Below are 22,684 nucleotides of genomic sequence, written 5' to 3'. Positions count from 1 at the left end.
TTGTTGTTGTTGTTGTTGTTGTTTTTGGTATTTTTAGGGAAGGGTCTACAGGGTGTTCAGGGTCTCACTACTAGATCAGACTCAGACTCATAGTGACCCACCTGTTCACAGCCTCCCAAGACCTGGAATTACAGGCTTGTACCAATACACCCAGTCTCAATTGTCATCTCAGTGTGCCCTGGGGGCAGGGCCAGCATCGCAGGCCCAGAGATTGAACCCCCAGCCCCTATGCCTGCTTGCAGGCACTTAATCCACTGAACTATTGGGCAGGCCCTACCATACCATATCATATCTAGAGTATACCATATTACATCATACCATATCATAGCTTATTATATCATGACACACATCCCACATCACATCCTCTATCATCACACCACAGTACATCATACCAGGCCACACCATTCTAATCAACACCAAATCCCATGTGCATCATATTGGGGTGTTTTAAGGTATTCAGAGGCTCTTTTCCCTCTAGAGGGTAGATAAGTACTCTGTTTATGCTTGTGATGTTGATTAGAATATAAAAATCTTCCATCATCAAAACTGAGAATCCAACAATTTTGAATGACTAGGAGGGAATCTATTCCAAACTCATGTCTACTAAGTAAATCTCTTGCAAGTTGTCTCTGCTGAGCCTTATCCAAAAGCTTCTAGTAGTACAGAATCTACCATCAGCTTCTGCAAGAGAACTCAGCCACCAGCCTTTTCATCAGAAGATATCATTGTTAACAAATCCTCGCTTGTCCAAAGCTGAAATTAGCCATTTGTCTTTAGCCATTTGTCATGATTTAGGGCCAGGGAGATGGCTCAGTAGAAGAAGCACTTCCCTGGCAAGTGCAAGGGCCTGAGTTCAATCCCTGGTTCCAAAAAAAAAAAAAAAGAAAAGAAAAGAAAAGAAATTTATCATGATTCTGTTGGGTTACATAGACTATGTCTGAGTTTTCTCTTTGGCCTTCCATGATATCCCACTCAGCTTTCACTCTTTCAAGTAAGAGATCCTTCTTTTAGTCAATTCTTACCATACAGTGCTGACACTGTTAGTCCACTAGGTAACAATGCTACTACTGGCTCCTGTACCCTCTGGGGGTGAAGCTAACCATACATAAAACTGCAATCCTGTCACCTTCTACACCCTGCCACCAGACTCAACAACTGAAGCCAGTACACTCATGATCAAGAATTGAGATTTTAGCCCCAATTTCACTAAAGTATTGCCCCAGACAAATCTTCTCTGAAATTTATTTCAAAAGAAAAAACTGAAGGAACTGGATTGCCTTACATTCCCTGATTCATACTATGGTTTCAGGGCGATGGATATCAAATGGAGAATTAACTTGTGAAAGAGAGCGCACAGACATACCACACTGCTTCAGAACTAGACATCAGCTCCTTCACCAGCTCCAGCTGAGCAAAGGGACCACAGTCACAGAAATAAGGAGAGATGGAGCTCTCATATCTACTACAAAGGGGGAAATCTAGAGATCAGGGAACATTTCCATTCAGCCAGAAAAAAAAAAAAAAAATCAAAGAGTGCAGGGAGAGATACTGAAGAGTAAATGCTGAAAGACAAATTAAATGGTCTTCCCAATTCTGCCTTGAGTTAGCCTCGTCCCAATTAAATGTGGACTCCCACAGCACAATGAATCAGGAGCTTTACTTCTGAATGAATATTGACACTGTGAGCTTAGATATCTAGAGGCCAGCTAATCCAGTTTGTGTGTTATATAAGCTCTTCTATTCTGCTTTTGGCACTAAAAGTCTGGCCAAATTAACACTTAGAAAGAGAACTGCTGGAGACAGAGAGGAGTGAGGTAAAAAATGAGCAAGCTGATGCTTCCAGCCTCTGGTAAGAGAAGACCGGCTCCTCTATCCTCAGATGAAGCCCCTGCAGGTAACAAATACAAACTATGGCCAAAATGTACCAGCACCTGTCTAAAGACACTAGAGCTTTTCTTTTTATTTTATTTATGTATTTATTATGTATTTAGTACAAGGTCTCCGGGGTCTCACTACATGGATCACACTCATAGTAATTCTGTTTTCAGCTTCTCAAGCTCTTGGATTACAGGTGCGTGCCACCATACCCAATCTCAGTGGCTGTCTCAGTGCACCCCGGGGTCAGGGCCCACATAGAATGAGGGATTGAACCCTGGGCACTGTGCTCTGTCTAAACAAGTGCTTTAGTCCACTGAGCTATTTGGCCAGCCCTTGGAACTTTTCTTTTTTTTAAAATTCTTTATTTTATTTATTTATGGGGCCAGGCATATAGCTTAACAGCATAACTACCTGCCTGGCAAGCACCAGGTCCTGAATTCTATCCCTGGTACTGAAAAAAAAAAAAGGAGTAGAAAGTCTTTTTTTCTTAATGTGCTGAAACACATCAAACTTTGTCCTTTCTCTCACACCATGTCAAAAAGTTAATTCAATGTGATCTGTATACCAAAGCATAAAGCACAGATGTAAAACTTTTAGAAGAAAATCCAGAAGAAAATCCTTATAGTCTTGGACTAAGCACAGCTTTCTTGGAACACAGAAAAAAAATTGATAATTAAACTTTTCCCAAATTTAAAATTATACTCATCATAAGATATCCTTTAAAAAAGCCAATCCATATATAAGTTGCAGACTTGGAGAAAATATTTACAAAGTACATAGCTAATAAAGTACTGAGAGCTAGACTACATATAACTCTTACGTATATAAAATTTATATATGTAAAGAACACATAAGACTCAATAATGAGGGCTGGGGAGATAACTTAGAGGCTTAAACTCCTGCATGGCAAGCATAAAGCCCTGAGCTCAAGCCCCAGTACCGCATGCCATGCCAATTCTGGAACCTGGGGCATGTCAAGCTGGCCCTGTATCAAATAAATAAAAAATTTAAAAACCTCAATAATTAAACATTATTTAAAAATGACAAAAATGAGCAAACATTTAACAAAGAAAGATATGCAAATAAGCAATTATATGAAAAAGTGCTCAGTTAACTATCAGGATAATCAAAGTTGAGACCAATCACAAACGGCATATCACCAAAGATCTACTCGTAATTACAGTTAAGACTGGCAATATCTCAACAACAGGTGAGAATATAGAGCAATCAGAATTCTTGTGTGTTATTGCAGAGAGTATAAAATAACAACTACTTTGGAAAAAGTTCTGACAGGTTCAAGTGAAACTGTTAGGTGTGGTGGTGCACACTGGTAATTCCACCACTTGGGAGGCTGAGGCAAGATGATTGTGTGAATTTGAGGCCAGTCTGGGCTACACAGTGAGTTCAAAACCAGCCTGAACTACATAGCAAGACCCTATCTCAAAACAACAACAATAAAATATTGAACTCACATACTAATTTATAATGCTTAAAGAATCTGATTCTAGTTAATAATATATATGCTATAATGTTTGCAGATAAAATGCATTGAAGCTTACAATTTACTTTAAAAAGCACTCACACACATACAAATATCAGTGGACACAATACAGAGATGGACAGACCATTAAATCAATGTAATAGAACAATATAGAAAATACTAATTTTAGAATCTGAGTAGTGGGCTTGTTATTATAATCCATATAACTTTATTATGTTTTACTTTTTTTAACATTTTGCTTAATAAATGTTTCATATGTTATAATTAAATACTGAGGGTGGAATAAATAAACCTCTTCACTTGTTAGTAGTTCTAATGAATAAAGATATGATCAGAAGAGAGACTGAAATAGAAAGATGAAGTTTGAAATTCTCCATGGATTTTAGATCCTCATTTCCCCCTTGTCTGGGTTACTCTTCTCTCATTGCTGGAACAAATACCCGACACTCAAAATGAAGGAAGGAAAGGTTTATTTAGCTCACAGTTACTGGAGGTTTCAGTTGGTACTCAGCTGGCTCCAAGTCAGAGCGGCACATGGCACAGAGCAACCTTTCTGGCTGCAGCAAAGAGCAAAAGAGCCAAGGGAGTGGCAGCAGCACAGGCAGCAGCTAGCCTCTCTTCCCTCCTTACATTGTAATGCAGATTACCTGCTCCAGGGCAGGTGCAGCATCCACACCCACAATAACCCACACAAACTTCTGAAGCCCCCCATGACTACAGGAGACTTTGGGGGGACACCTAGACAGAAGCTGGAACACTCCTCCACCCAATTTGCATTTTTGCATAGTCAACAAATAATTGTTTCATATTCTTGTGTTCACATGTAGGAATTTATTTGAGAGTTCAAAGCACTGGGTACAAATATCACTCCCATAAAATGCAAATTTCCACAAGAATTTTGTTTCTCCCCATTTTTTATTAGTATGTTTGCAGTACATGATAATTACATTCATCCTGGAGAATTAATACACACACGTATCACATCTTAATTATACTTATTTCTCCTTCCCCTCCTTCTCCACCCATCTCCCCATCCTCAGATCCCCTTTCCATCTCCACATTTCTTCATGCAGCTGAAAGTGTTAAAAGTAAAAATGAAATGAATATAATCACTGCCTAAGCATGGAACTCTGGAGGAGGATGTATGTACACTGCTGTAGTGTGTTAGGGCATGGAAAAGCTTAGTGATCCCAAGCATTTGCATCAAGAGACCGAGGAGATAGTTCAGTGGAAACAACGCTTCCCTGGCAAGCTCAAAGGCCAAGTTCAATTCCCGGTTCCGAGAAAACAGAAACAAAAACAAGCATTTGCATCAAGAAAAATGTTCTGCATTGAGTGTTTTCTGTGATGTCTTGTGTGAATCCTGTGCAATACTAATCCCAAACCCTCCTCCCATCCTCCACAGGGGACACTGGAGCGCTCTGCCTCCCTCTCCAGCCTCCTCCACGCTCTGGGAGGCCCATGCTTTGAGCAGAATCACTAGCACCAGGATGTGACTCACCGCACAATCACAACATAACTCTCTAGAAAACATTAACAAGAAAATTCGTCCCTTAGGAGGAAGCATAGACCTATAATCCTAGCACTGAGAAGCGGCTGTAGGAGAAGGATCATAGGTTCTAGCCCACCCACGGCAATTTGGCTATTTATTTGTGAATGTAAAACACTTAACTTAAAAATGTTGACACTACAATATATAAAATAGCTATTACAAATACACTTAGTGTATGCTATAGCTGCCAGCTTTACTTTTTTTTTTTCTTTTTTTAAAAAGAAACTGTAAGTTACACTGTGGTTAAGGCCTGTATCTTCATCCTTGAAAAAGCCCACATTTCATCAAAGTGATGTACGGTGAGACATACCAGCCCCAATCGTTAAACACTTGGGTCAAGTCATCACCAGTTTTATTGCAGAAGGACCCTGTACACGTTTATCAATTCCAGTACCTCAGTAGCTACCCGACAGGTCATTAACATACAGAAACATGCATCATGAGAAGCAAGAAATATCCCCGACCCCTTCTGCATGTCAGCACCTTGTCACTCCCGAGCAACGGCGCTCACGTCGCTGCGGTCTGTGAACAACCACTTTTCTCATTCATCCCGAGTGAAAGATGGAATGACTTAAGTATAAATGCAACATATTATGAACCATTTCTTACCAAAAAAAGTTGCAAATTAAACCAAAGAATTTTATAGAATTTACTACAGAACACCATAAAAAATGCTTTCACTTATGCTCTCTCTCCCAGTATCTGGTGGGCCAACTGGATGGCTTTGGGCATGATGGTGACTCTCAGCATGGATGGCACCCAGGTTAATATCTTTAAATAAGCCCACCAGGTATGCTTCACTAGCCTCTTGAAGGACACCAGTGGCTGCACCCTGAAACCTCAAGTCGGTTTTGAAATTCTGGGCATTCTCTCTCACCACCCTCTGGAAAGGCAGCTTCCAAAACAGAAGCTTGGTCGATTTCTGGTAATGACGAATCTCTCCAAGCGCCACTGTACCAGGCCTGTAGTGTTGAGAATTCTTCACCCCGCTGGTAGAAGAGGTGCTTTTCCTGGCAGCTTTAGTGGCCAGCTGTTTTGGGGGTGCTTTCCCACCAGGGGACTTACAGGCAGTCTGTTTGGTTCGTGCCATTTTCTTTTACCCAATGCAGAAGTTTTGGGTCGCTTTTCTGACCGCAGCCACAGTTGACAAAACAAAAACGCTAACTTCTCAAGGAAAGACCAAACCGCTCTGTGCCTGATTTAGCTACTTAATAAGATCCTATCTCTAAAAATTAAAATTTAAAAATGAGCTGCGAATGCTGAAGCTCAGTGCAGAGGCCCTGGATTTAAGCTCCTGTACTGAAAGAGAGGGAGAGGGAAAAGGAGAAAGAAAGGAACAGAGATAGAGACAGATTGTTTCTCCAAGATCATCACATGACTCAAGTAATAATAAATTTTTGAAAAGAAGGAAAGACGAATGCCAACATAAATCGAGAGTTCACTGCAGTGGAACTCAGCCTCTACGTCTGAGGGGTAGCTTTTGCTTTTTGAAGAATTCGCTTATTGTTGTTTAATTATATAAATATGTACAACATAAATTTTACCACTGCAAAGACTTTCCAGCATAGAGTTTAGTGGTAATAAGTGCATTCACACTGTTATGCAAACGTCACCACCCTCCATCTCCAGCACCTTCTCACCTTCCCCAGGTGACAGGAAACAACTCTCCACTCCTCCTCAGCGCCAGCCCAAGCAACCACCCTTCTACTTTCTGTCTCTTTGTACTACTCTGAGTTCCTTACTACACAGTATTTGTGTTTTCTGGGGCTGGCTTATCTCATTTGGCATAACGTCTTTGAGGTTTATACATGTAGTAGCTTATATCAGAATCTTTCCTAAAGATGAAAAGCACTCAGCTGTGTGTGATACCTGACGCTTTTTTTTTTTTGAAATCGGGGATTGAACTTAGACTCTTGTGCTTGCTAGGCAGATGCTTATTCTACTGAGCCATCTCCCCGGCCCAAGCTGTGTGTGATGCCACATCCTGCCTAACCATTTGTCTTTCAGTGAATACATGCTTCACTTCCACTCTTTGGCCCTTGTGAACAATGCTGCTATAACACAGGTGTGTAAATGTCTACTTGAGTCCCTGCTTTCAGTGTTTCTGAGTCCATACCCAGAAATGGAATTGCCAAACCACTTCTAAATTTTTATCTACAATAGAAACAACAGCTTTGAGATGAACAGAAATTATGCTTGAAGAATGTAATAGAGGGCCGACCAAGTAGTTCAGCTGATTAAAGCGCCTACAAGCAGGCCCAGGGGCCTGGGATTCAATCCCTGAGCCTGCTGTGCCGCCCCCCCTCCCAACACCCCCACATGCTGAGATGGCGATTGAGACTGGGCGTGTTGGCATGCACCTGTAACCCCAGCTCTTGGGAGGCTGTAAACAAGCCGATCACTGCGAGTCAGATCAAGTGGTAAGACCCTGAACACCCCGTAGACCCTCCCCTAAAATACACACACACACACACACACACACACACACACACACAAAAGAATGTAATACAACTTAGAATCAAACAAATTAAATTCAGATACAGAAATCTATTTTTTATTACAGATTTTGCCCTTTAAAAAATGTTATCACAGGTCAGGGGATATAGTTCAGCGGCATAAGCACCTGCCTGGCTAAGTAAGCGCAAGGTTCCGAATTTGATTCCCGGGGGGTGGGGGGAGTGGGGGGGATTGCAACAAAAAACGTTATCACGGAAACTTCTCAAACCTAAAAGCCAAAAGGTTCACTGAACAGATCCAGCGGCACCACAGGCTATCTTCTTTACCCATCTCTAAAGCAGAACTTACAAAAAACTGTATCGCCATGACTCCATGTAGAAAAGTATCATTCTTAGGCGGTGCCTAATTTCTGAGCTATGGAAAGATAGTCTCAAGTGATGTTTTTTCCTATTTTCCTAAGTCAACTGAGAAACCCTGAACGATTCTCACATTGCCTTTCATTGAAGATCACTTAAGGGACACCACCCAGCCCAGGGGTGGCACCGGAGCGCCCACACAGAAGAAGGACACGTCTGGGCGCATCTGCAACCCTACTGAAAGCAACTGGGCTACTTAGATTCGTTAGACGTATAGCATCAGCGCTTTCGGTGCTTAAGGGTCAAAGCACAGTAAATACAAGCTCCGGAAAATCCATACAATTGCAGTAAACTGTAAAAGTAAGCAAGCGGATGGTCCACAGGCAGGAATCCGCCGCGCAGGAAGCCCAGCCCCGCCCTCCTCCGCGAGAAGGTGGCCGCCCGGCGCCCTCCAGCTAATGAACGCGCACATCAAAGGCGCCGGAAGCCCGCGCTGCGCTGACGCTAACAGGACTGGAGTGGACTGCAGTGCCCTTTGAAAGTGATCAAATGATTTCGGTGGGCAGTTTGGGAAGGAAAGCGAACCAGTTTGACGTTTTCCAAACACATGGGAAATAATTAATATTTCAGAGAACACCTGATGACTGAGTGTAAGGATGTGACAAAATGAACATTTGTGCCAATGAACGGCTGTGCAAAATTAAGTTACTTGTTTCCTCATGTGTGAAATAGAGTTCCTTGTGGTTATTCATTAAATCAATCACAACTATTTGCAACACAGGTTCTGGGTACTGGGGATCCAGTACTTAAGCACCCCATTTTCATGTCGCCTAGACTCTAATGAGGAGAGACAGGGAGTAAACAAATACTAGAGAATGTAGATCTGAAGAATGGTCAGTGCTGTGGGGAAAATAATACAGATTTTATGACTATTTAAGGAAGGGCGTTTCTAAGAAAAAGAGGCCAGTAAGTGTAAATGTCCTGAGACAGAGTGGAGCTTGGAAAATTTCGTGGCAAGAAAAAATCAGTTTGGCTGTTGCTCAGTGAGCAAGTTGAAGAGGACAGAAGTCATTAGTGTTAAGTTGGGATATTTGAGATGTGGGAAAGGGGTAAATCTTAATAAAATGGTACACTTTATTCTGAGTGGTACCGTAAGTTTGAAAGGACTGTGTGCAGAGAGCAGAATGGTCTAATTTATTATATATTTGAATAGTTATCTGGCTGCTGAGTGGGAAATAGAGTGAGAGGAGGTGAAAAGAGCTGAAAGGAGCCGCATCAGATGGGTAATTCAATATCCTGTCCACGTAAGGAAGATGGTGGCCTACACAGTGGTGGAGAAGTAGGACTGAAGGGGCTCCTGACAGACTGAATCTGGGAGTGTGGGAAAGGAAGGGTTCTAATGATACTGACTTCATGGGGTGCAGAGGAAATGAAAAGGCAGTGGACGTAAAGTTATCAGTGGTGCCTGGCTCAGTCAGGCTATTAAGATGACCATGATGTTCACAGTGACCAGGGTGAAGAGCAGAAGGACAGGGAGATGGGACCTGGGAGATGGCTCAGTGGAATAAGCGCTTCCCTGACAAGCACAAGGGCCTGAGTTCAATCCCCTGTTCCGCAAAAAAAAAAAAAAAAAAAAAAAAAAGGGACAGAGAGGGAGGTTGTGACATGCTCTTTGCTGTAGGGCTAAGAACAAAGCAGTCACAAAGCACTTGACTTGTCTTTCAGATGACAGGAGTTGGACAAAAATCTAGAAAACAGGCAACTGCTGCACTAAATTGGAAAATGAAGAATAATGGAATGTTGAATGTTGTCAACTACTTTGTCATACTTATTCCGATTACCACATTCTGTTTCTCATTCTATCAATATTGTATATCACGTCTATTGGTTTGCATATTTTAAGCCATTCCTGCATTCTAGAGATGAATTTCACTTGATTGTGGCAATGATCCTTTCAGGGGCTGTTGAATTTGGTATGCTTGTATTTTGTTTAGGATTTTTACATCCATATTCATCACAGTTATTGGCCTTGGATTTCCTTCCTGACATTTTTATCTGGCTATAGTGTGAGCATAATTCTAACCTGATAAGTTGAGCTTAGAAGTGTTACCTCATCTTCAATTTTTGAACGACTTTTGGAAGCACTGATATGAGTTCTTCTTTAAATGCGCAATAGAATTCAACTGTGAAGCCATCTGGTCCTGCAATTGTCTTTATTGGGAAGCTTTTTATTATTGGTTTTACCTCTGAATGTCTCAGATTTTCTGTTTCTTTGTGATTCAGTCTTGGTAGGTTGTATATTTCTATGAATTTATGAATTTATTTATTTATGCCTGGGTTATCCAATTTGTTGGTGTGTAACTTTTCATAAGACTCTCTTATGATGCTTTGTAATTTTCTTGGCATCAGCTCCCCTGTTTCTTCCTTCATGTATAATTTTATTTATTTGAATCCTCTCTTCTCAGTGAAACTACCTTGGTTAAACACTTACCAATTTTATCTTTAAAAAAAAAAACTCTTGGTGTTGCTGATCTTTTTTGCTTGTATTTCTAGTACCTATTACACTTATTTCCACTCTAATATTTTTACATAATTCTCAACAAATTGTGTATACAGGCAACATACCTGAACATGATAGACACCACATGTGATGAGTTCACAGCAAACATCATACTCAACCGTGAAAAGCTGAAAGGTTTTTTTAAGGTAACAGGCAGTCCCATACTTCTATCTAACGGAATACTAGAAGTCGTAGATGAAGCATTAAGCAAGAACAAGAAATGCAAGTTACATAAATCGGAAAGGAAAAAAAAAATTGTCTCTGTAAGCAACACAACTTATATATAGGAAGCTGTGAAAGATTTCACACACACACACACACACACACACACACACACACAGTTAACTCTAGTAAATTCCGTAAAGTTTCAGGATACAAAATTAACATACAAAGATCAGTTTCATTCCTGTGTGCTAACAATAAAGTCTTTGAAAAAGAAATTAGGAAAATAATCCCATTTACAAAGTTATCAAAAAATAAAATATTTATGAATAAATTTAACCAAGGAAATGAAAAATCCTGAGAACTACAAAACCCTGATGTAGAAAACTAAAGAAAACACAAATACATGGAAAGATACCTTGTATTCTAGGATTGGAGTGATTAATAGTAAGATATTTGCACTAACCAAAGTGTCCAATAATATTTTTTACCAAGATGGAAAAGTAATCCTTAAATAATGTCTAGAACCCCAAAAGTACTTGAATAGCCAAAGCACTTAGAAAGAAAAACAAAGCAGGAGCATAACACTACAGACTATATTAAAAAGCTATAGTTATAAACATATTATATCACTGGCACAAAAACATATAGACAATGGGACAAGAGAGCCCAGAAATAAACCCCCCCATATATCATGAACTAAATTCTAACAAGGGTATCATGATTATAAATAGGGAAAGTGGTGATGGGAAGAATAATATGCAAAACAATGAAGCCGGACACTTCTTTTGTACATTACATGCAAAAATTAATTTGACATTGGCTGAAGACTTCAATATAAGAACTAAAACTATAAAATACTTAGAAAAAAACAGAAGGAGAGCTGCTTGATGCTAGTGTTGGTAATGACTCAGGCAACAAAAGCGAAAATAAACAGACTATGTCAAAATAAAAAGCTAGGGCTGGAGAGATAACTCAGTAGAATAAGCGCTTGCCTGGCAAGTGCAAGGGCCTGAGTTCAATCCCCAGTTCCACCATAAATTAATTAATTAATTAATTAATAAGCTACACTGCAAAGGAAACAACAGGCAACATACGGAGTGGAAGAAAATAGTTGAAAAATATATACAAATGATGGATTAATATTCAAAATATGTAAGGACTACATAACAATCTCAATAGAGGAGGAAGAGAGGAGGAAGAGGAGGAGGAAGAGGAAGCAGATTTTTAATAGTCAAAAAGCCTAGAGACACATTTTCCCAAGGAAGAGATATATATGAACAGGTATGCGACAAGTGCCAAGCACCTCTGATCACTAGGGAAATGAAAGTCAGAACTACCATGGAACATCCTGCATACTCACTCATTAAGATGGGTGATTTTCTTGTTTTTTTATTTATGTGTTTGGTACATGGTCTCGCTAGGCAGCTTGGACTTGTAGCGATCCTCCTGTTTTCACCTCTGTGGCGCTGGGAATACGAGTGTGCGCCACCACGCCCGGTCTCGGTAGCAGGCTCAGCACGCCTGGGGTCAGAGCAGGTGTGGCACGTGGTGCCTGGCATCAAACTCCAGTCTCTGCCCTTGCCTAAGCAGGCTCTTAGTCCAATGAGCCAAGTAATTAAAAAAAAAAAAAAGAAAGAAAGAAAGAAAGAAAGAAAGAAAGAAAGAAAGAAAAAAAGAAAGAAAGAAAGAAGAAAGAAAACAAGATTTAGCAAGGATGGGGAGAAATTAGAACCCTTGTATGTATATTGCCGGTGTGAATATAAAAGGCATGGTTCCTGTAAAAATCAATACAGTATAGTGGTTCTTAAAAAAGAACAAAATTAAACATAAACTTGCCTTGTGAACTAGCAATTCCACTTCTAGGTATAAACTCAAAAGGACTGACAGTAGGAACTCAAACAGGTATGTACCCACTAATGCTCATAGCAGCATTATTCACAGTAGCAGAAAGGGGACACAGCAACCTAAGTGTCCATCAATGAACAGACAAGAAAATGTAATTTACACAAGCAATGGGAAGTTTAAAACTCCGACACATTTTCCAACATACATAGGTAAGCCTACAAGACATTATGCTAAGTGAAATAAGCCAATCACGGCAATATACATACAAAGGTTCTAGTTTCTCCCCATCCTTGCTAAATCTTGTTTTCTTTTAAAAAAAAAAAATTACTTGGCTCATTGGACTAAGCGCCTGCTTGGGCAAGGGCAGTACAAATCTCTATGATTCCACATATAAGGTACCTAATGTAGTCAAGTTCATAGAGAAGGAAGCTGGGGAAGGTGCTGGTGGCACTGATCATTTAATGGTTCAAAGATTGGGAAAATACACAAGTGCTGGAGATGGATGGTGGCAATGCCTGCGCAACAGTATAAACATGCTTAATGCCACAGAATGCCAGTACTTAAAGATAGCTAAAATGGCACAATTTTAATTATGCAGTGACCCTTTAAAAATAAAGGGTATAGATAGCTCTGTGGAATAAGTGCTTGCCTGGCAAGTGCAAGGTCCTGAGTTTGATCCCTGGTACCACCAATAATAATAATAATAATAATAATAATAATAATAATAATAATGGCATTAGTAAAAGACACAGTCCTCACCACTGAACTGCTTGTGTTTGTGACTGACTCATGCCCAGTTTGTCAGAGCTTGGCTGCATCCAGGGCATTTTTTCACTCGCAAAATTAATAGTAATAAAATTGCACCTGTTCAACTACTTTAAGAAGAAGCCCACCACTATTTGGGGGAAGAAAGAATGAGTGTGTTAACTTGGAGGGCAGACAATCAGCAAATGCTTGAGTGGATCTGGCTCCCTGAAAACTCCTTTCTAGAGGAAGAAGCAGGAGACGGCAGCTCCAGCTCCAGAGGCTGGGTCAAGGCTGCTGCGATTGGACGTCCTCGGATCTGCCTTCTTAGCGCACTAAGAGGATTGATGAGCTCCAAGACCATCATCCCCTCAAGATAAATGTCTCTAGTGCTTCCCCCCAGACACTCTGAATTCAATTAGTTTAATTAGAAAACAAGTAAAGAGGCATTATCTTAATATAGCTTTGCTCCTCTAACAACTCAAAAAAAGTCCATTTCTTTGGCAGAAATCCAAGTTTCCCTCTATTACATATTCTGAAATCATGATGTAAGTTTCTAGTTTTTAGCAAATCTGTGATGCATTTATTTCAGTTTTAGCAATGGCATTGATAAACGCTCTCTGATTTCTTCATTCTTTAGGAAGACGGGAGCAAAAACACTGTAGCAAGTGTTTAAAGTTATGAATGGTGGGGGATCCTGATTTTTAGTGTTAACTGGTTTCTGTGATGAAAATATTACTAGTGCATCTAGTTCCAAGCTATTGATATGAGTTGTTGACCTCAGAGCTGGACTAGATGCTAATCATGGGCTCTCACAAGCCAGTCAGAATGGGTTCCAACATACAAATGAATAGGAAGGAATATCAATCACTTGCCAAATTGCCCTGCAAATCTATTGCTAAGGAATGTTTTTTTAATTACACAGAGGCTACTTGGACTTGCATCAGCTGTGAAAGCAGATTCAGGACCAAAATAACTGTGTTGGTAAAGGATGGGGAGGTAGTGTGAGAAATATCTGTGTTGCGTTTGCACACCAGACAGATTCCTCTGGGACTCATGCACAGACTTGTCCTAACCAAGGTCATGGGACATCTGTGTGTGACAGTCTCAGATCAAGGAGGAATGTGGGTTCTATGAATCCAGAGCGGCCGCCTAGAGAATTCCAACAAAGCCTGACCACAAACATTCTGTCTCATCTTGGAAAATCACTTACTTTCTCTGGGTCCACATCTCTATTCCTACAAAAGAAAGTTAGCAGCTAGGCAGCAAATATTTAAATTTAGATGCTTAATATATACGCTCATGAACCAATGGAAGTAATTGGGAACTCTGGGTACAGAGAGAATTCCCTAAACTTCCTAAGATGCTCTTGGAGAGTTGAAAGGTATCTTTAACTTGTTACTTTTCAGGTTTGTCATCGTTTCAACTGACAGTGAATTATAGACTATTCATAACTCACTCCCACATTACAGTGAATTATATGATTCCCTTATTCCTTGAATCTTGAATTTTCTTTCTTTATATGGCTCAGTTACAGCTGATGGAAAATTAATAGGTACATGTGTGCACACATACCACATTGGGAAGTGGTACATATGGTGGCTGGATCAATGCAGGGTGCAATAAAACCCCCGTGTTCAAGTCTCAGCACCAACTGAAATCAGCTGTGTGACCTTGGACAAGTGATTATCTCAATTAGATAAGCCATAAAAGGAACTCAAAAGAGATGGCACACAACTGCTAGTATTCAATAAATTGTAGCTCTTATCATACATTTAGCTCATTGATTGAATCTATTAAATTTTAGTATATATAATATATATATGAATCAAGATATATAAATATAGATAGATGGTATAAATTGTGTTTTGCTTTAGCTAAAACTAAACTTAAGCTATCTTCCCTGTGCACATATCAGATAGTAGTACCAGGAGGTGGTTCTTGAGTGTGACGTGACCCAAGAAGGGATGTTCCTGGATTAAAGCCTGTCTACTAAAGGGATAAGCTTCACACAGACAATCAAGTTGTTTCCCACATCTATGAGGTGACATCCCAGAGGCCCTCAGTAGATATTGTTTTTACCCAAACATAAAACTACTAAGAGATAACATAACTAGAGATTGTGGCCAATTGGCATTGATCCATTGGCAGCTTCCTTCTCCCTGACTGATCTACAGATGTTCATTTTCCCTAAAAATGTGGTGGAATAAACAGCTCCTCTACAATACTTCCAGAAATTGGACATCTTGCCTCTATCCAAGGTAACAGAATCACCCTATAGTACTTCTGCACTTCTGGAAATGTGTCTCTTAACTATGCCAAGTTTAATGGGGCTCTGTCTGTGGTGAAGGTTAGCTGAGGGGGGGGGAGGTGCTAGGAGGTGGGAGTTCTCTTTGATCCATCTAATGAATTAATGAATTAAACAGAGGTGGAGTTCAGAAGCCAGGCTCCCTACTTTGTAGAAGCAGGGCTGATTATCAATTGGCATAACTGCTGGAAAAATGCAGCTTGGAGCTGGAAGAATTAGGGACATGGCCCACTCCATTCATCTTCCCTAATCGAGTTCTTGGGAAATACACATGTAAATTAGCCCCTAACAATGACCCCCGGCTGATTGCTTGGAGTACCCTCCACCGTGCCCACAATGGTATTGACTGGCTCTTTATGTCCTGCACAAAAGCTCCCCCTGTTCTCCTCTGCCTGGCTGGCCCTCACTGGCTGTTGGAGTCTTTTCTGCTTTTCTTCTGAGGCCCTGAAATAAACAGTAAATAAAAGTTCACCTCACCTGGACCTATTAAGGAGAGAGCTAGGCAGTTCCAGAGGAATTAACTTTGCAAACAAGGCCATAAACTCCTTAGCATTGTGTGGGTAAGAGCTTAAGAAAACGTTGCAAATCTTTTTCTAGTGATGATTATAGAGATCAGTTTAATATTGGGGAAGTTAACATAGAAAGTGTTCTCAGAGAGGAAACAACAAATAGCAATTAATTATCCCTCCAGCTGCCTCTGGTCACCTCAGCTCCTCTAATCACCTGGTCCATGCAACTGGCATTAAAGTCTTCCCAGCGTCCCCCAGCCATTTGCAGCTGCAGTGCCCTGGACAGCGCACTGAGCAGCCCAGAAAAGGCAGGTATCATCTGGTTTTTGAGGGAGACCCTGCAGGGTTTGCAAGCCTACTCAGACAGCATGCCCCGAGGCTGCTCTCTACGTGCTCTTCAAGGGAGAGCTGCTCTGCAGCCACCACTTCCATGTAGAATGCAGGGGCCCCTCAAGGAAGGACTTCAAGGAATTACAGGCTACTGCGTACCATTATGCTCTGCTTCTTTCCAAAAGCATCACACTCTACAATAGCAATTACTACTGAGCCAGAACGTGCTGATAAGGAGACTGCTGTTCTGTGTTGTGGTCATGTCTTCTTTACTTCCTAATGGTTGTATTTTGAGCCTTAGTTTCTTCTTCTAGTAAATGGGAATCAACAGATAACCTGTTCACCTCACAAAGCTGAGACTCTGAAAACTGTAGGGTGTGTTTAATTTGCATTAGCCTAGCTTTTGCTTCAAGTTGAATATTTTGATCTAAGTAACTCAATTTCGATACTCTGCACAAAGTTTGCTTTTAATAATTTTATTTAAAAAGAGTTCTTAGTGTGATGAACTGCCCCCTTGTAGCCCCATATCGGAGGAGGCATGTTTCCCTGTTATTCCTTCATCTTGCCTCAGGGACTGGATGTTTGTTCATCACCTCAAGGCCAACTCACTGGTCTTTCCTTTATTGTGCACTGCCCACCACCTCTCCCAGGAAAATACTAAGCAAACAGAAGTGATGGGCTGACCCTAGGCTGGATGTAGACTGGAAGAAACAAAAAGTGGGGATAAAGAAGAGTCCACTTGAGTGGAGATCCTGCGCCTACCAAAAGAAAACATTTTAATTTACATTCCCAGCTCACAGTTCACAGGAGGCTGGGCGTTCTCTTCAGATCGGATCTTGGCCTCGGACTTGAGGGGTGCCATGGTCACAGTGCCACGGTCCATCAGCATGACAGGATGTGAAAAAACGCGCTTGCCCGCGCAAATCATCTTTCTGCTCAGCCTTTCAGTCCTCTGGGTCACAGAAGCCTCAAGGCTTCTCTCCCCCTTGGGGGGAGAAACGCAAGCGGATTATGCTGTAACTAGGGGGAAGTGTGAGGCCTTCTGCCCAGAGGTCTCCCCGTCAGCTTTGGGTCATCTCCTAGGCCTGGGGAAGTGTTAGAGGAGGGGGTAGGAGACGTCTTCCACCCTGTGACTGACCCTGTGCTTCCAGCGGGACAGTCCTCAGGAGGCAGGGCCTGGGTCCCGCAGCACTTCGGAGCCCCAGCTCTTGAGCTCATTTATTCCCAAAGGCGCAGATGGACCCACCTCCTCTTGAGGGTCGTGCTGTACTGAAGGCGGCTGTCTGCGCACAAGTCCGAGGGCACAGGGGGAAGTTAAAACAGATTTAGACAGATTAAAAAGAAACCCGCAGTCTAGAGTCCGGCCAGGGAGAACAGAAAGGAGTCCCCTTGAGTGAGAAAGAGGGGGGAGACTTGAGCTCGGGGTGGGTTTAAAACGGATCTAGAGGTGGGACTAGGATGCCCGCATTGCTAGCCTCGGGGTGGCAGGGCTAGGACCCCGAGGATAGGCGGGAGACAGACCCGCCCCTCTGCCTGAGGAGGAGCTTAGAAAAGGGGATGGGTCCGGGTTGAGCAAGGAGAAGCCCCGCACCCGAGGGCCCAGCACAGCAGCTGCTCTGCAGAATTTACACCTCCAGCGGGGACAGAGCAGCGTGGGCCGAGCGCTCGCCCACCTCCAGCGCCCGAAGCCTGGCGGGGTTGCTCCGGATCTTGACCTTGTGTAGAACCTGTGTAGTTGTGCCTTTTCGAGAAGTCCGACTACCTTGACGTATACTTGGGAAGACCGGGTTCGAGACTCTGATAGCTCAAAGCTCCCGCCCACCTGCTGACGCTCCCCATGCACCTGCCCGGCTGTGCACCCGCCATGGCCGAGGGGAGCTTCTCGCTCGCCGGCCACTTGCTCCGCAGTCCAGGGGGGAGCAGCTCACGGCTGCACAGCATCGAGGCCATCCTGGGGTTTACTAAGGACGACGGGATCCTCGGCACCTTCCCAGGGGAACGCGGCGCCAGGGCTGCGAAAGAGAGGGACAGAAGGCTGGGCGCGCGGCCCACCTGCCCCAAGGCCCCCGGGGAAAGCGACGAGAGCTCGCCCCCTCCAGCGCCAGCGCCAGTCCCGGAGTACGAAGGTGAGTGCGCGCTCTTCACTGCTGGGAGGCCCTCGGGGTGTCCCGCAAGAGTAGCGCTCCTCTCTTTCACTTTTTACTAAGGCAACCGGGCACAGGGTTTGGGGACACCGTCTATGGGGGGAGCTCCCAGCTTAGGTACAGAGAAAGCTTGGGACCACCTTGTGGCTTCCAGTCCTGACCCTCACCCCCCCCCCAAGGCCAACTCTGAGCCTCAGGGGCGCTGGTCAGGGACTGTAGGGTGACAGAGTGGGCCCAGATCTGACCCTGTGGGGCCTCGTCGCCCCAGCCTCTCGCCCCTATTGCCCCAAGGATTCCGGAGAGGCACGTCCGAGCCCAGGACTCTCTGTCGGGCCAGCTCCCGGCGACGCTAAGCTGTCGGAGGAGGAACAGCCCAAGAAGAAGCACCGGAGGAACCGCACGACTTTCACCACGTACCAGCTGCACGAGCTGGAGCGCGCGTTCGAGAAGTCCCACTATCCCGACGTGTACAGCCGCGAGGAGCTGGCCGGCAAAGTCAACTTACCCGAAGTCCGGGTACAGGTAAAGCGCCCGGCTGGAAGGAAGGGAACGTGAGTGCCCGAGGCCTTCAGTCAGGGCTCTTCTGAATCCGTGGGCGTCCCTGAATCTCCAAGGGTCCTATCTGGGTTGGGGCAAGCACAACCCCAGAGGAGCGCTAAGATCTTTTCCCTTGGAGCGTCACAGACTTGCCCCACTCAGCATCCTGTGGAGAGTCTGGCGGAGTTTATAGTCCTTGAAGGGTGTGCTGAGCGGAAAGGGAATTTAGGCAGTGTCTGGAGGGTCAGTGGGCTGGGGGACCAGACCAACACCTGTATCACTAGCTCCACACAGTACTGAAAAAGAAAGCCCAGTCAAAGGCCAGGGGCTTGGCCCCTGGCAATTGAAACTCTTCATGGATTTATTTAAGAAACTAACTTTTCTTTCCCTGGTTTCCATCCAACCAAATTTCGCGGTGCAGAGGCCTTTTCTTTTTATTGTAAAGGGGTTTTCACTTTAATTAAAGCTGAATTATCTTTAATCCCTGATCATTAAAATATTTGAAAGCCTTAAATATTTGCTAGTCATCTGTGAAAAATCTGGGAGGATTTCCAAATTGGGAGAGTTTACAGGGGACTGAAAGGAGACAGTGGGAACACATTTCAGTGCATCTGAAAGACAGTGGAACTCAAATGGGATTTTTGTGTGTGTCTAATAAATTAGGTTTCCAGGAAACTAAGAAACTTAGGTATTTGGGGATATTTAGCTGTGACTTAAAGGAAAAAGGGGCAAGCTCTTGCCTTTTGTCTCTTCTGCCTAGGTTAAGGGTTGAAAGCAATGGGTGAAAATCATGGTTTTAAAAAATAGTTCCTTGATGTGACTTGAGACTAACTAGTGAAGAGAGTTCATTTCTCCAAATTCAAAGCAGTAAAGTGACAAATGATTTCACTGAAGAAGGAAAAACTTTAGCACCTGCTTTCCAGGGAAGGAGGAAGGAGAGAAAGAGGGAAAAATACAAGAGAAAGATGAAAAAAAAAAGCAAGGCAAAGAGACTTGCAATGCCCTATGGGATGCAGGCCCCCTTCCTACCGGAGATCCTACCAGATCTACTTTGCTTCAACCTCTTTATTTAATCAGGGGTTTGGCTTCACCTCTAAACTGGGAAACTCCACAGAACAGTGCCTGTGACTGCTCAGCAACCACAGGGACAGCAAGGTGCTCAGCAGCAGCTGCACTTAACACCTGAGTATCATGCTGTGAGGGACCTGGTTGGGGTGTCCTCCACCAGGGCAGCAGGACAGTGGTCTAGCAGCCAACTGTCTCCAGCTTCAGCCCTGAGACCTTGGATACTGGATCTTAGGGCTAGAGCGGAAGGAGCTGAAGACCAAAGAGAAAGGCAGAAATGCTCAAGCGATAGGAGCCCACACTCATCTCCCTTCTCTTTTTCTTCCTTTTCTACCATCAGATACAGCTAAGTCTGTTCTGGTGGCTTGGGGTCTTGAGGTCTTGGTTATGCAGATAAACTTTTTTTGTGGGAAAGGGAGAAGAATACTTTTGTTCTCTTTCTCCCAAATGCTCCCATTTTTCTCCTCACACATGCCTGTGTTGCTCTGCTCTGGTTCTGGATTACTGTTTTCTCACTTACCCTACACAGTCACATGCCCCCCCCCCCTTACTGACACAAAACTAATTTCTCCCTTCTGGGATTACAACTACCCTCACCCTGTCCTTTCATACATGTAACATGGAAGCCACCAGATTTGCCAAAATTCTTTTATGTTCTCAAGTAATCTAAGCCAGTTCCTTCTGTCCTGTTTGTAAAAGTGGAACATGGTGGTGAAACATTTCTTACACCCTTCTGGCAGTTTATCAAAGCAGTAGTGGAAGATTCAGTGGAAGCCACCAGTAAAGTCTTGGCAAGGACTCTATGTGAAGAAAAGTCCCTTGCATTATCATTGAGCTGACATTTGAGAATAACGTCAAAACTAACTCCACAAAGTCCAATAAGTATAACAACCCAAAGGATGGTAGTCTTTGAAAGTAACTTATAGGCCATATCATATCATAAATACTGAACCGATATCAATTAAGTAAGATAAACAACCTATTAATCAGCAACTGAAAATATGTATATGGCAAAATAAGCCCATTTATTTCCATCTAGCTATTATAACCAATGATCCCTGAAAATAGCTGTATTTTAACGTGCGATGTTGTCTATCTTTATACATATGTCTATGATAGAGGAAAAAGGGTAGACCTGTGCCACAAAGGAAGGAATAGGGCTGAAGGGTCAGGAGGAGCTGCCAACGAACCAGTCGCTGGTTTGAAGGTCCTATGGTCTGATTGCAGAGCTAAATTCACTTTTTCCTAAGCACTTGCTCCTGTCAGGAGGTGGAAACGCGTACAGTAGCCTAGGGTGAGAGAAACCGGGGAGACGGTGGGACAAAGCGACTGGGGCAGGCTAGCAAGGAGTGAATGGATGAGAAAAGAAACGGGGTGGAAGACAGACTGCGCCGAGAGCAGCCGGAGGGAGTTAGGAAAAGGAAGCCCAAGCCCATCACCCGTCGCGGAAGTGTGGCGGGGTTACTTTTCAGGGTTACGTGCGGAGTCGAGGTGGCCGGGCTGCCGCGCGCAGGGACCCGACGGCCGCTGTGCTTCCCCGCAGGTGTGGTTCCAGAACCGCCGGGCCAAGTGGCGGCGCCAGGAGAAGCTGGAGGTGTCGTCCATGAAGCTGCAGGACTCGCCCCTCCTCTCCTTCAGTCGCTCCCCGCCCTCCACCGCCTTAGCGCCCCTCGGGGCGGGCCCGGGAGGTGGTGGCGGGCCTCCCGGAGGCGCCCTGCCGCTGGAGTCCTGGCTCGGGCCGCCACTGCCCGGCGGGGGCGCTACGGCGCTGCAGAGCTTGCCGGGCTTCGGGCCGCCGGCGCAGAGCCTGCCCGCCAGCTATACGCCGCCGCCGCCGCCCTTCCTGAACTCCCCGCCGCTGGGCCCAGGCCTGCAGCCGCTCGGGCCGCCGCCGCCCGCCTACCCGTGCGGCCCAGGCTTCGGGGACAAGTTCCCGCTGGACGAGGCGGACCCGCGCAACAGCAGCATCGCGGCGCTGCGCCTGAAGGCCAAGGAACACATCCAGGCCATCGGAAAGCCGTGGCAGGCCCTCTAGGGCCCCGGGGAGCTGAGGGGCGTTGGGGAACCCCAGCGCACCGGGCCGCACCTCTCTCCCTCGGCCGCTCTCCGCACCTGCCTGCACGGCAGGACTCAGCTGCCCCAGACACAAGGCACAAGGCCAAGCCTCAGGCTCGCGGAAGGCCCCAGGCCACCACCACGGACCCTAGCCGAAGGGGATACCTTTCCCCGTCCCCGTGGGCGCCCTCCAGACCCAAGGTTGCCTGGGCTTCCGACCTTGGCATTTCCCGTGGAAGAGGAATCAGAAAAATAGAGTTTGAGAAACTGTTGAAGTAGTTTCGAAGTAATTGGAAGGAGAATTAAATATTTGCTTGTTTGGATTTGATTGCGGCTAAGCGCTCTCAAGGCTGCTTTGCAGAAGTAAAAGTGGGGGTACCGGGGTGCGGTGGTGGACAGAGTGAATCAGAATTAAGAGAAGTGGGAGCTCGGAGGTCCCTCGTGCTGCAAATCCTGGGTACACTTTGCCGCAGCGGAGCACAGTCCCCGTTCTGCTACATGGTCTCACCATTCCCTAGTGTGAGAATTGGGGGCGTGTGGGGTCCAAACGCCTGAACATCCCAAGGTAGTTAAAGACTCAGCCCCCCTCTTTGAAGTCTGTCTGTGCCCCAGTTGGTCACTGGACTCGTTAGCTAGACTTGATGACCTTAGTTCTCTGAGGACAGAGGCAGGAAGACT

General features: G+C 44.3%; 1 protein-coding gene across 1 annotated transcript; it reads left to right on the top strand.

Annotated features, from left to right (window-relative positions):
* Positions 1 to 18,042: 18,042 nt before the first annotated feature.
* Rax (retina and anterior neural fold homeobox) lies at positions 18,043 to 21,986 on the top strand. The gene is made up of 3 exons (XM_004647907.1): positions 18,043 to 18,331; positions 18,618 to 18,871; positions 21,495 to 21,986. Exons 1-3 carry the CDS (start codon positions 18,043 to 18,045, stop codon positions 21,984 to 21,986), a joined length of 1,035 nt encoding a protein of 344 aa, XP_004647964.1.
* The last annotated feature ends 698 nt before the right edge of the window (positions 21,987 to 22,684 follow it).

The sequence above is a fragment of the Octodon degus genome, unplaced genomic scaffold (assembly GCF_000260255.1).
Source record: "Octodon degus isolate 3935 unplaced genomic scaffold, OctDeg1.0 scaffold00339, whole genome shotgun sequence".
NCBI lineage: Eukaryota > Metazoa > Chordata > Mammalia > Rodentia > Octodontidae > Octodon > Octodon degus.
Note: the sequence above shows the minus strand (reverse complement) of the source record. Positions and strands in the feature narration are given on the sequence as shown.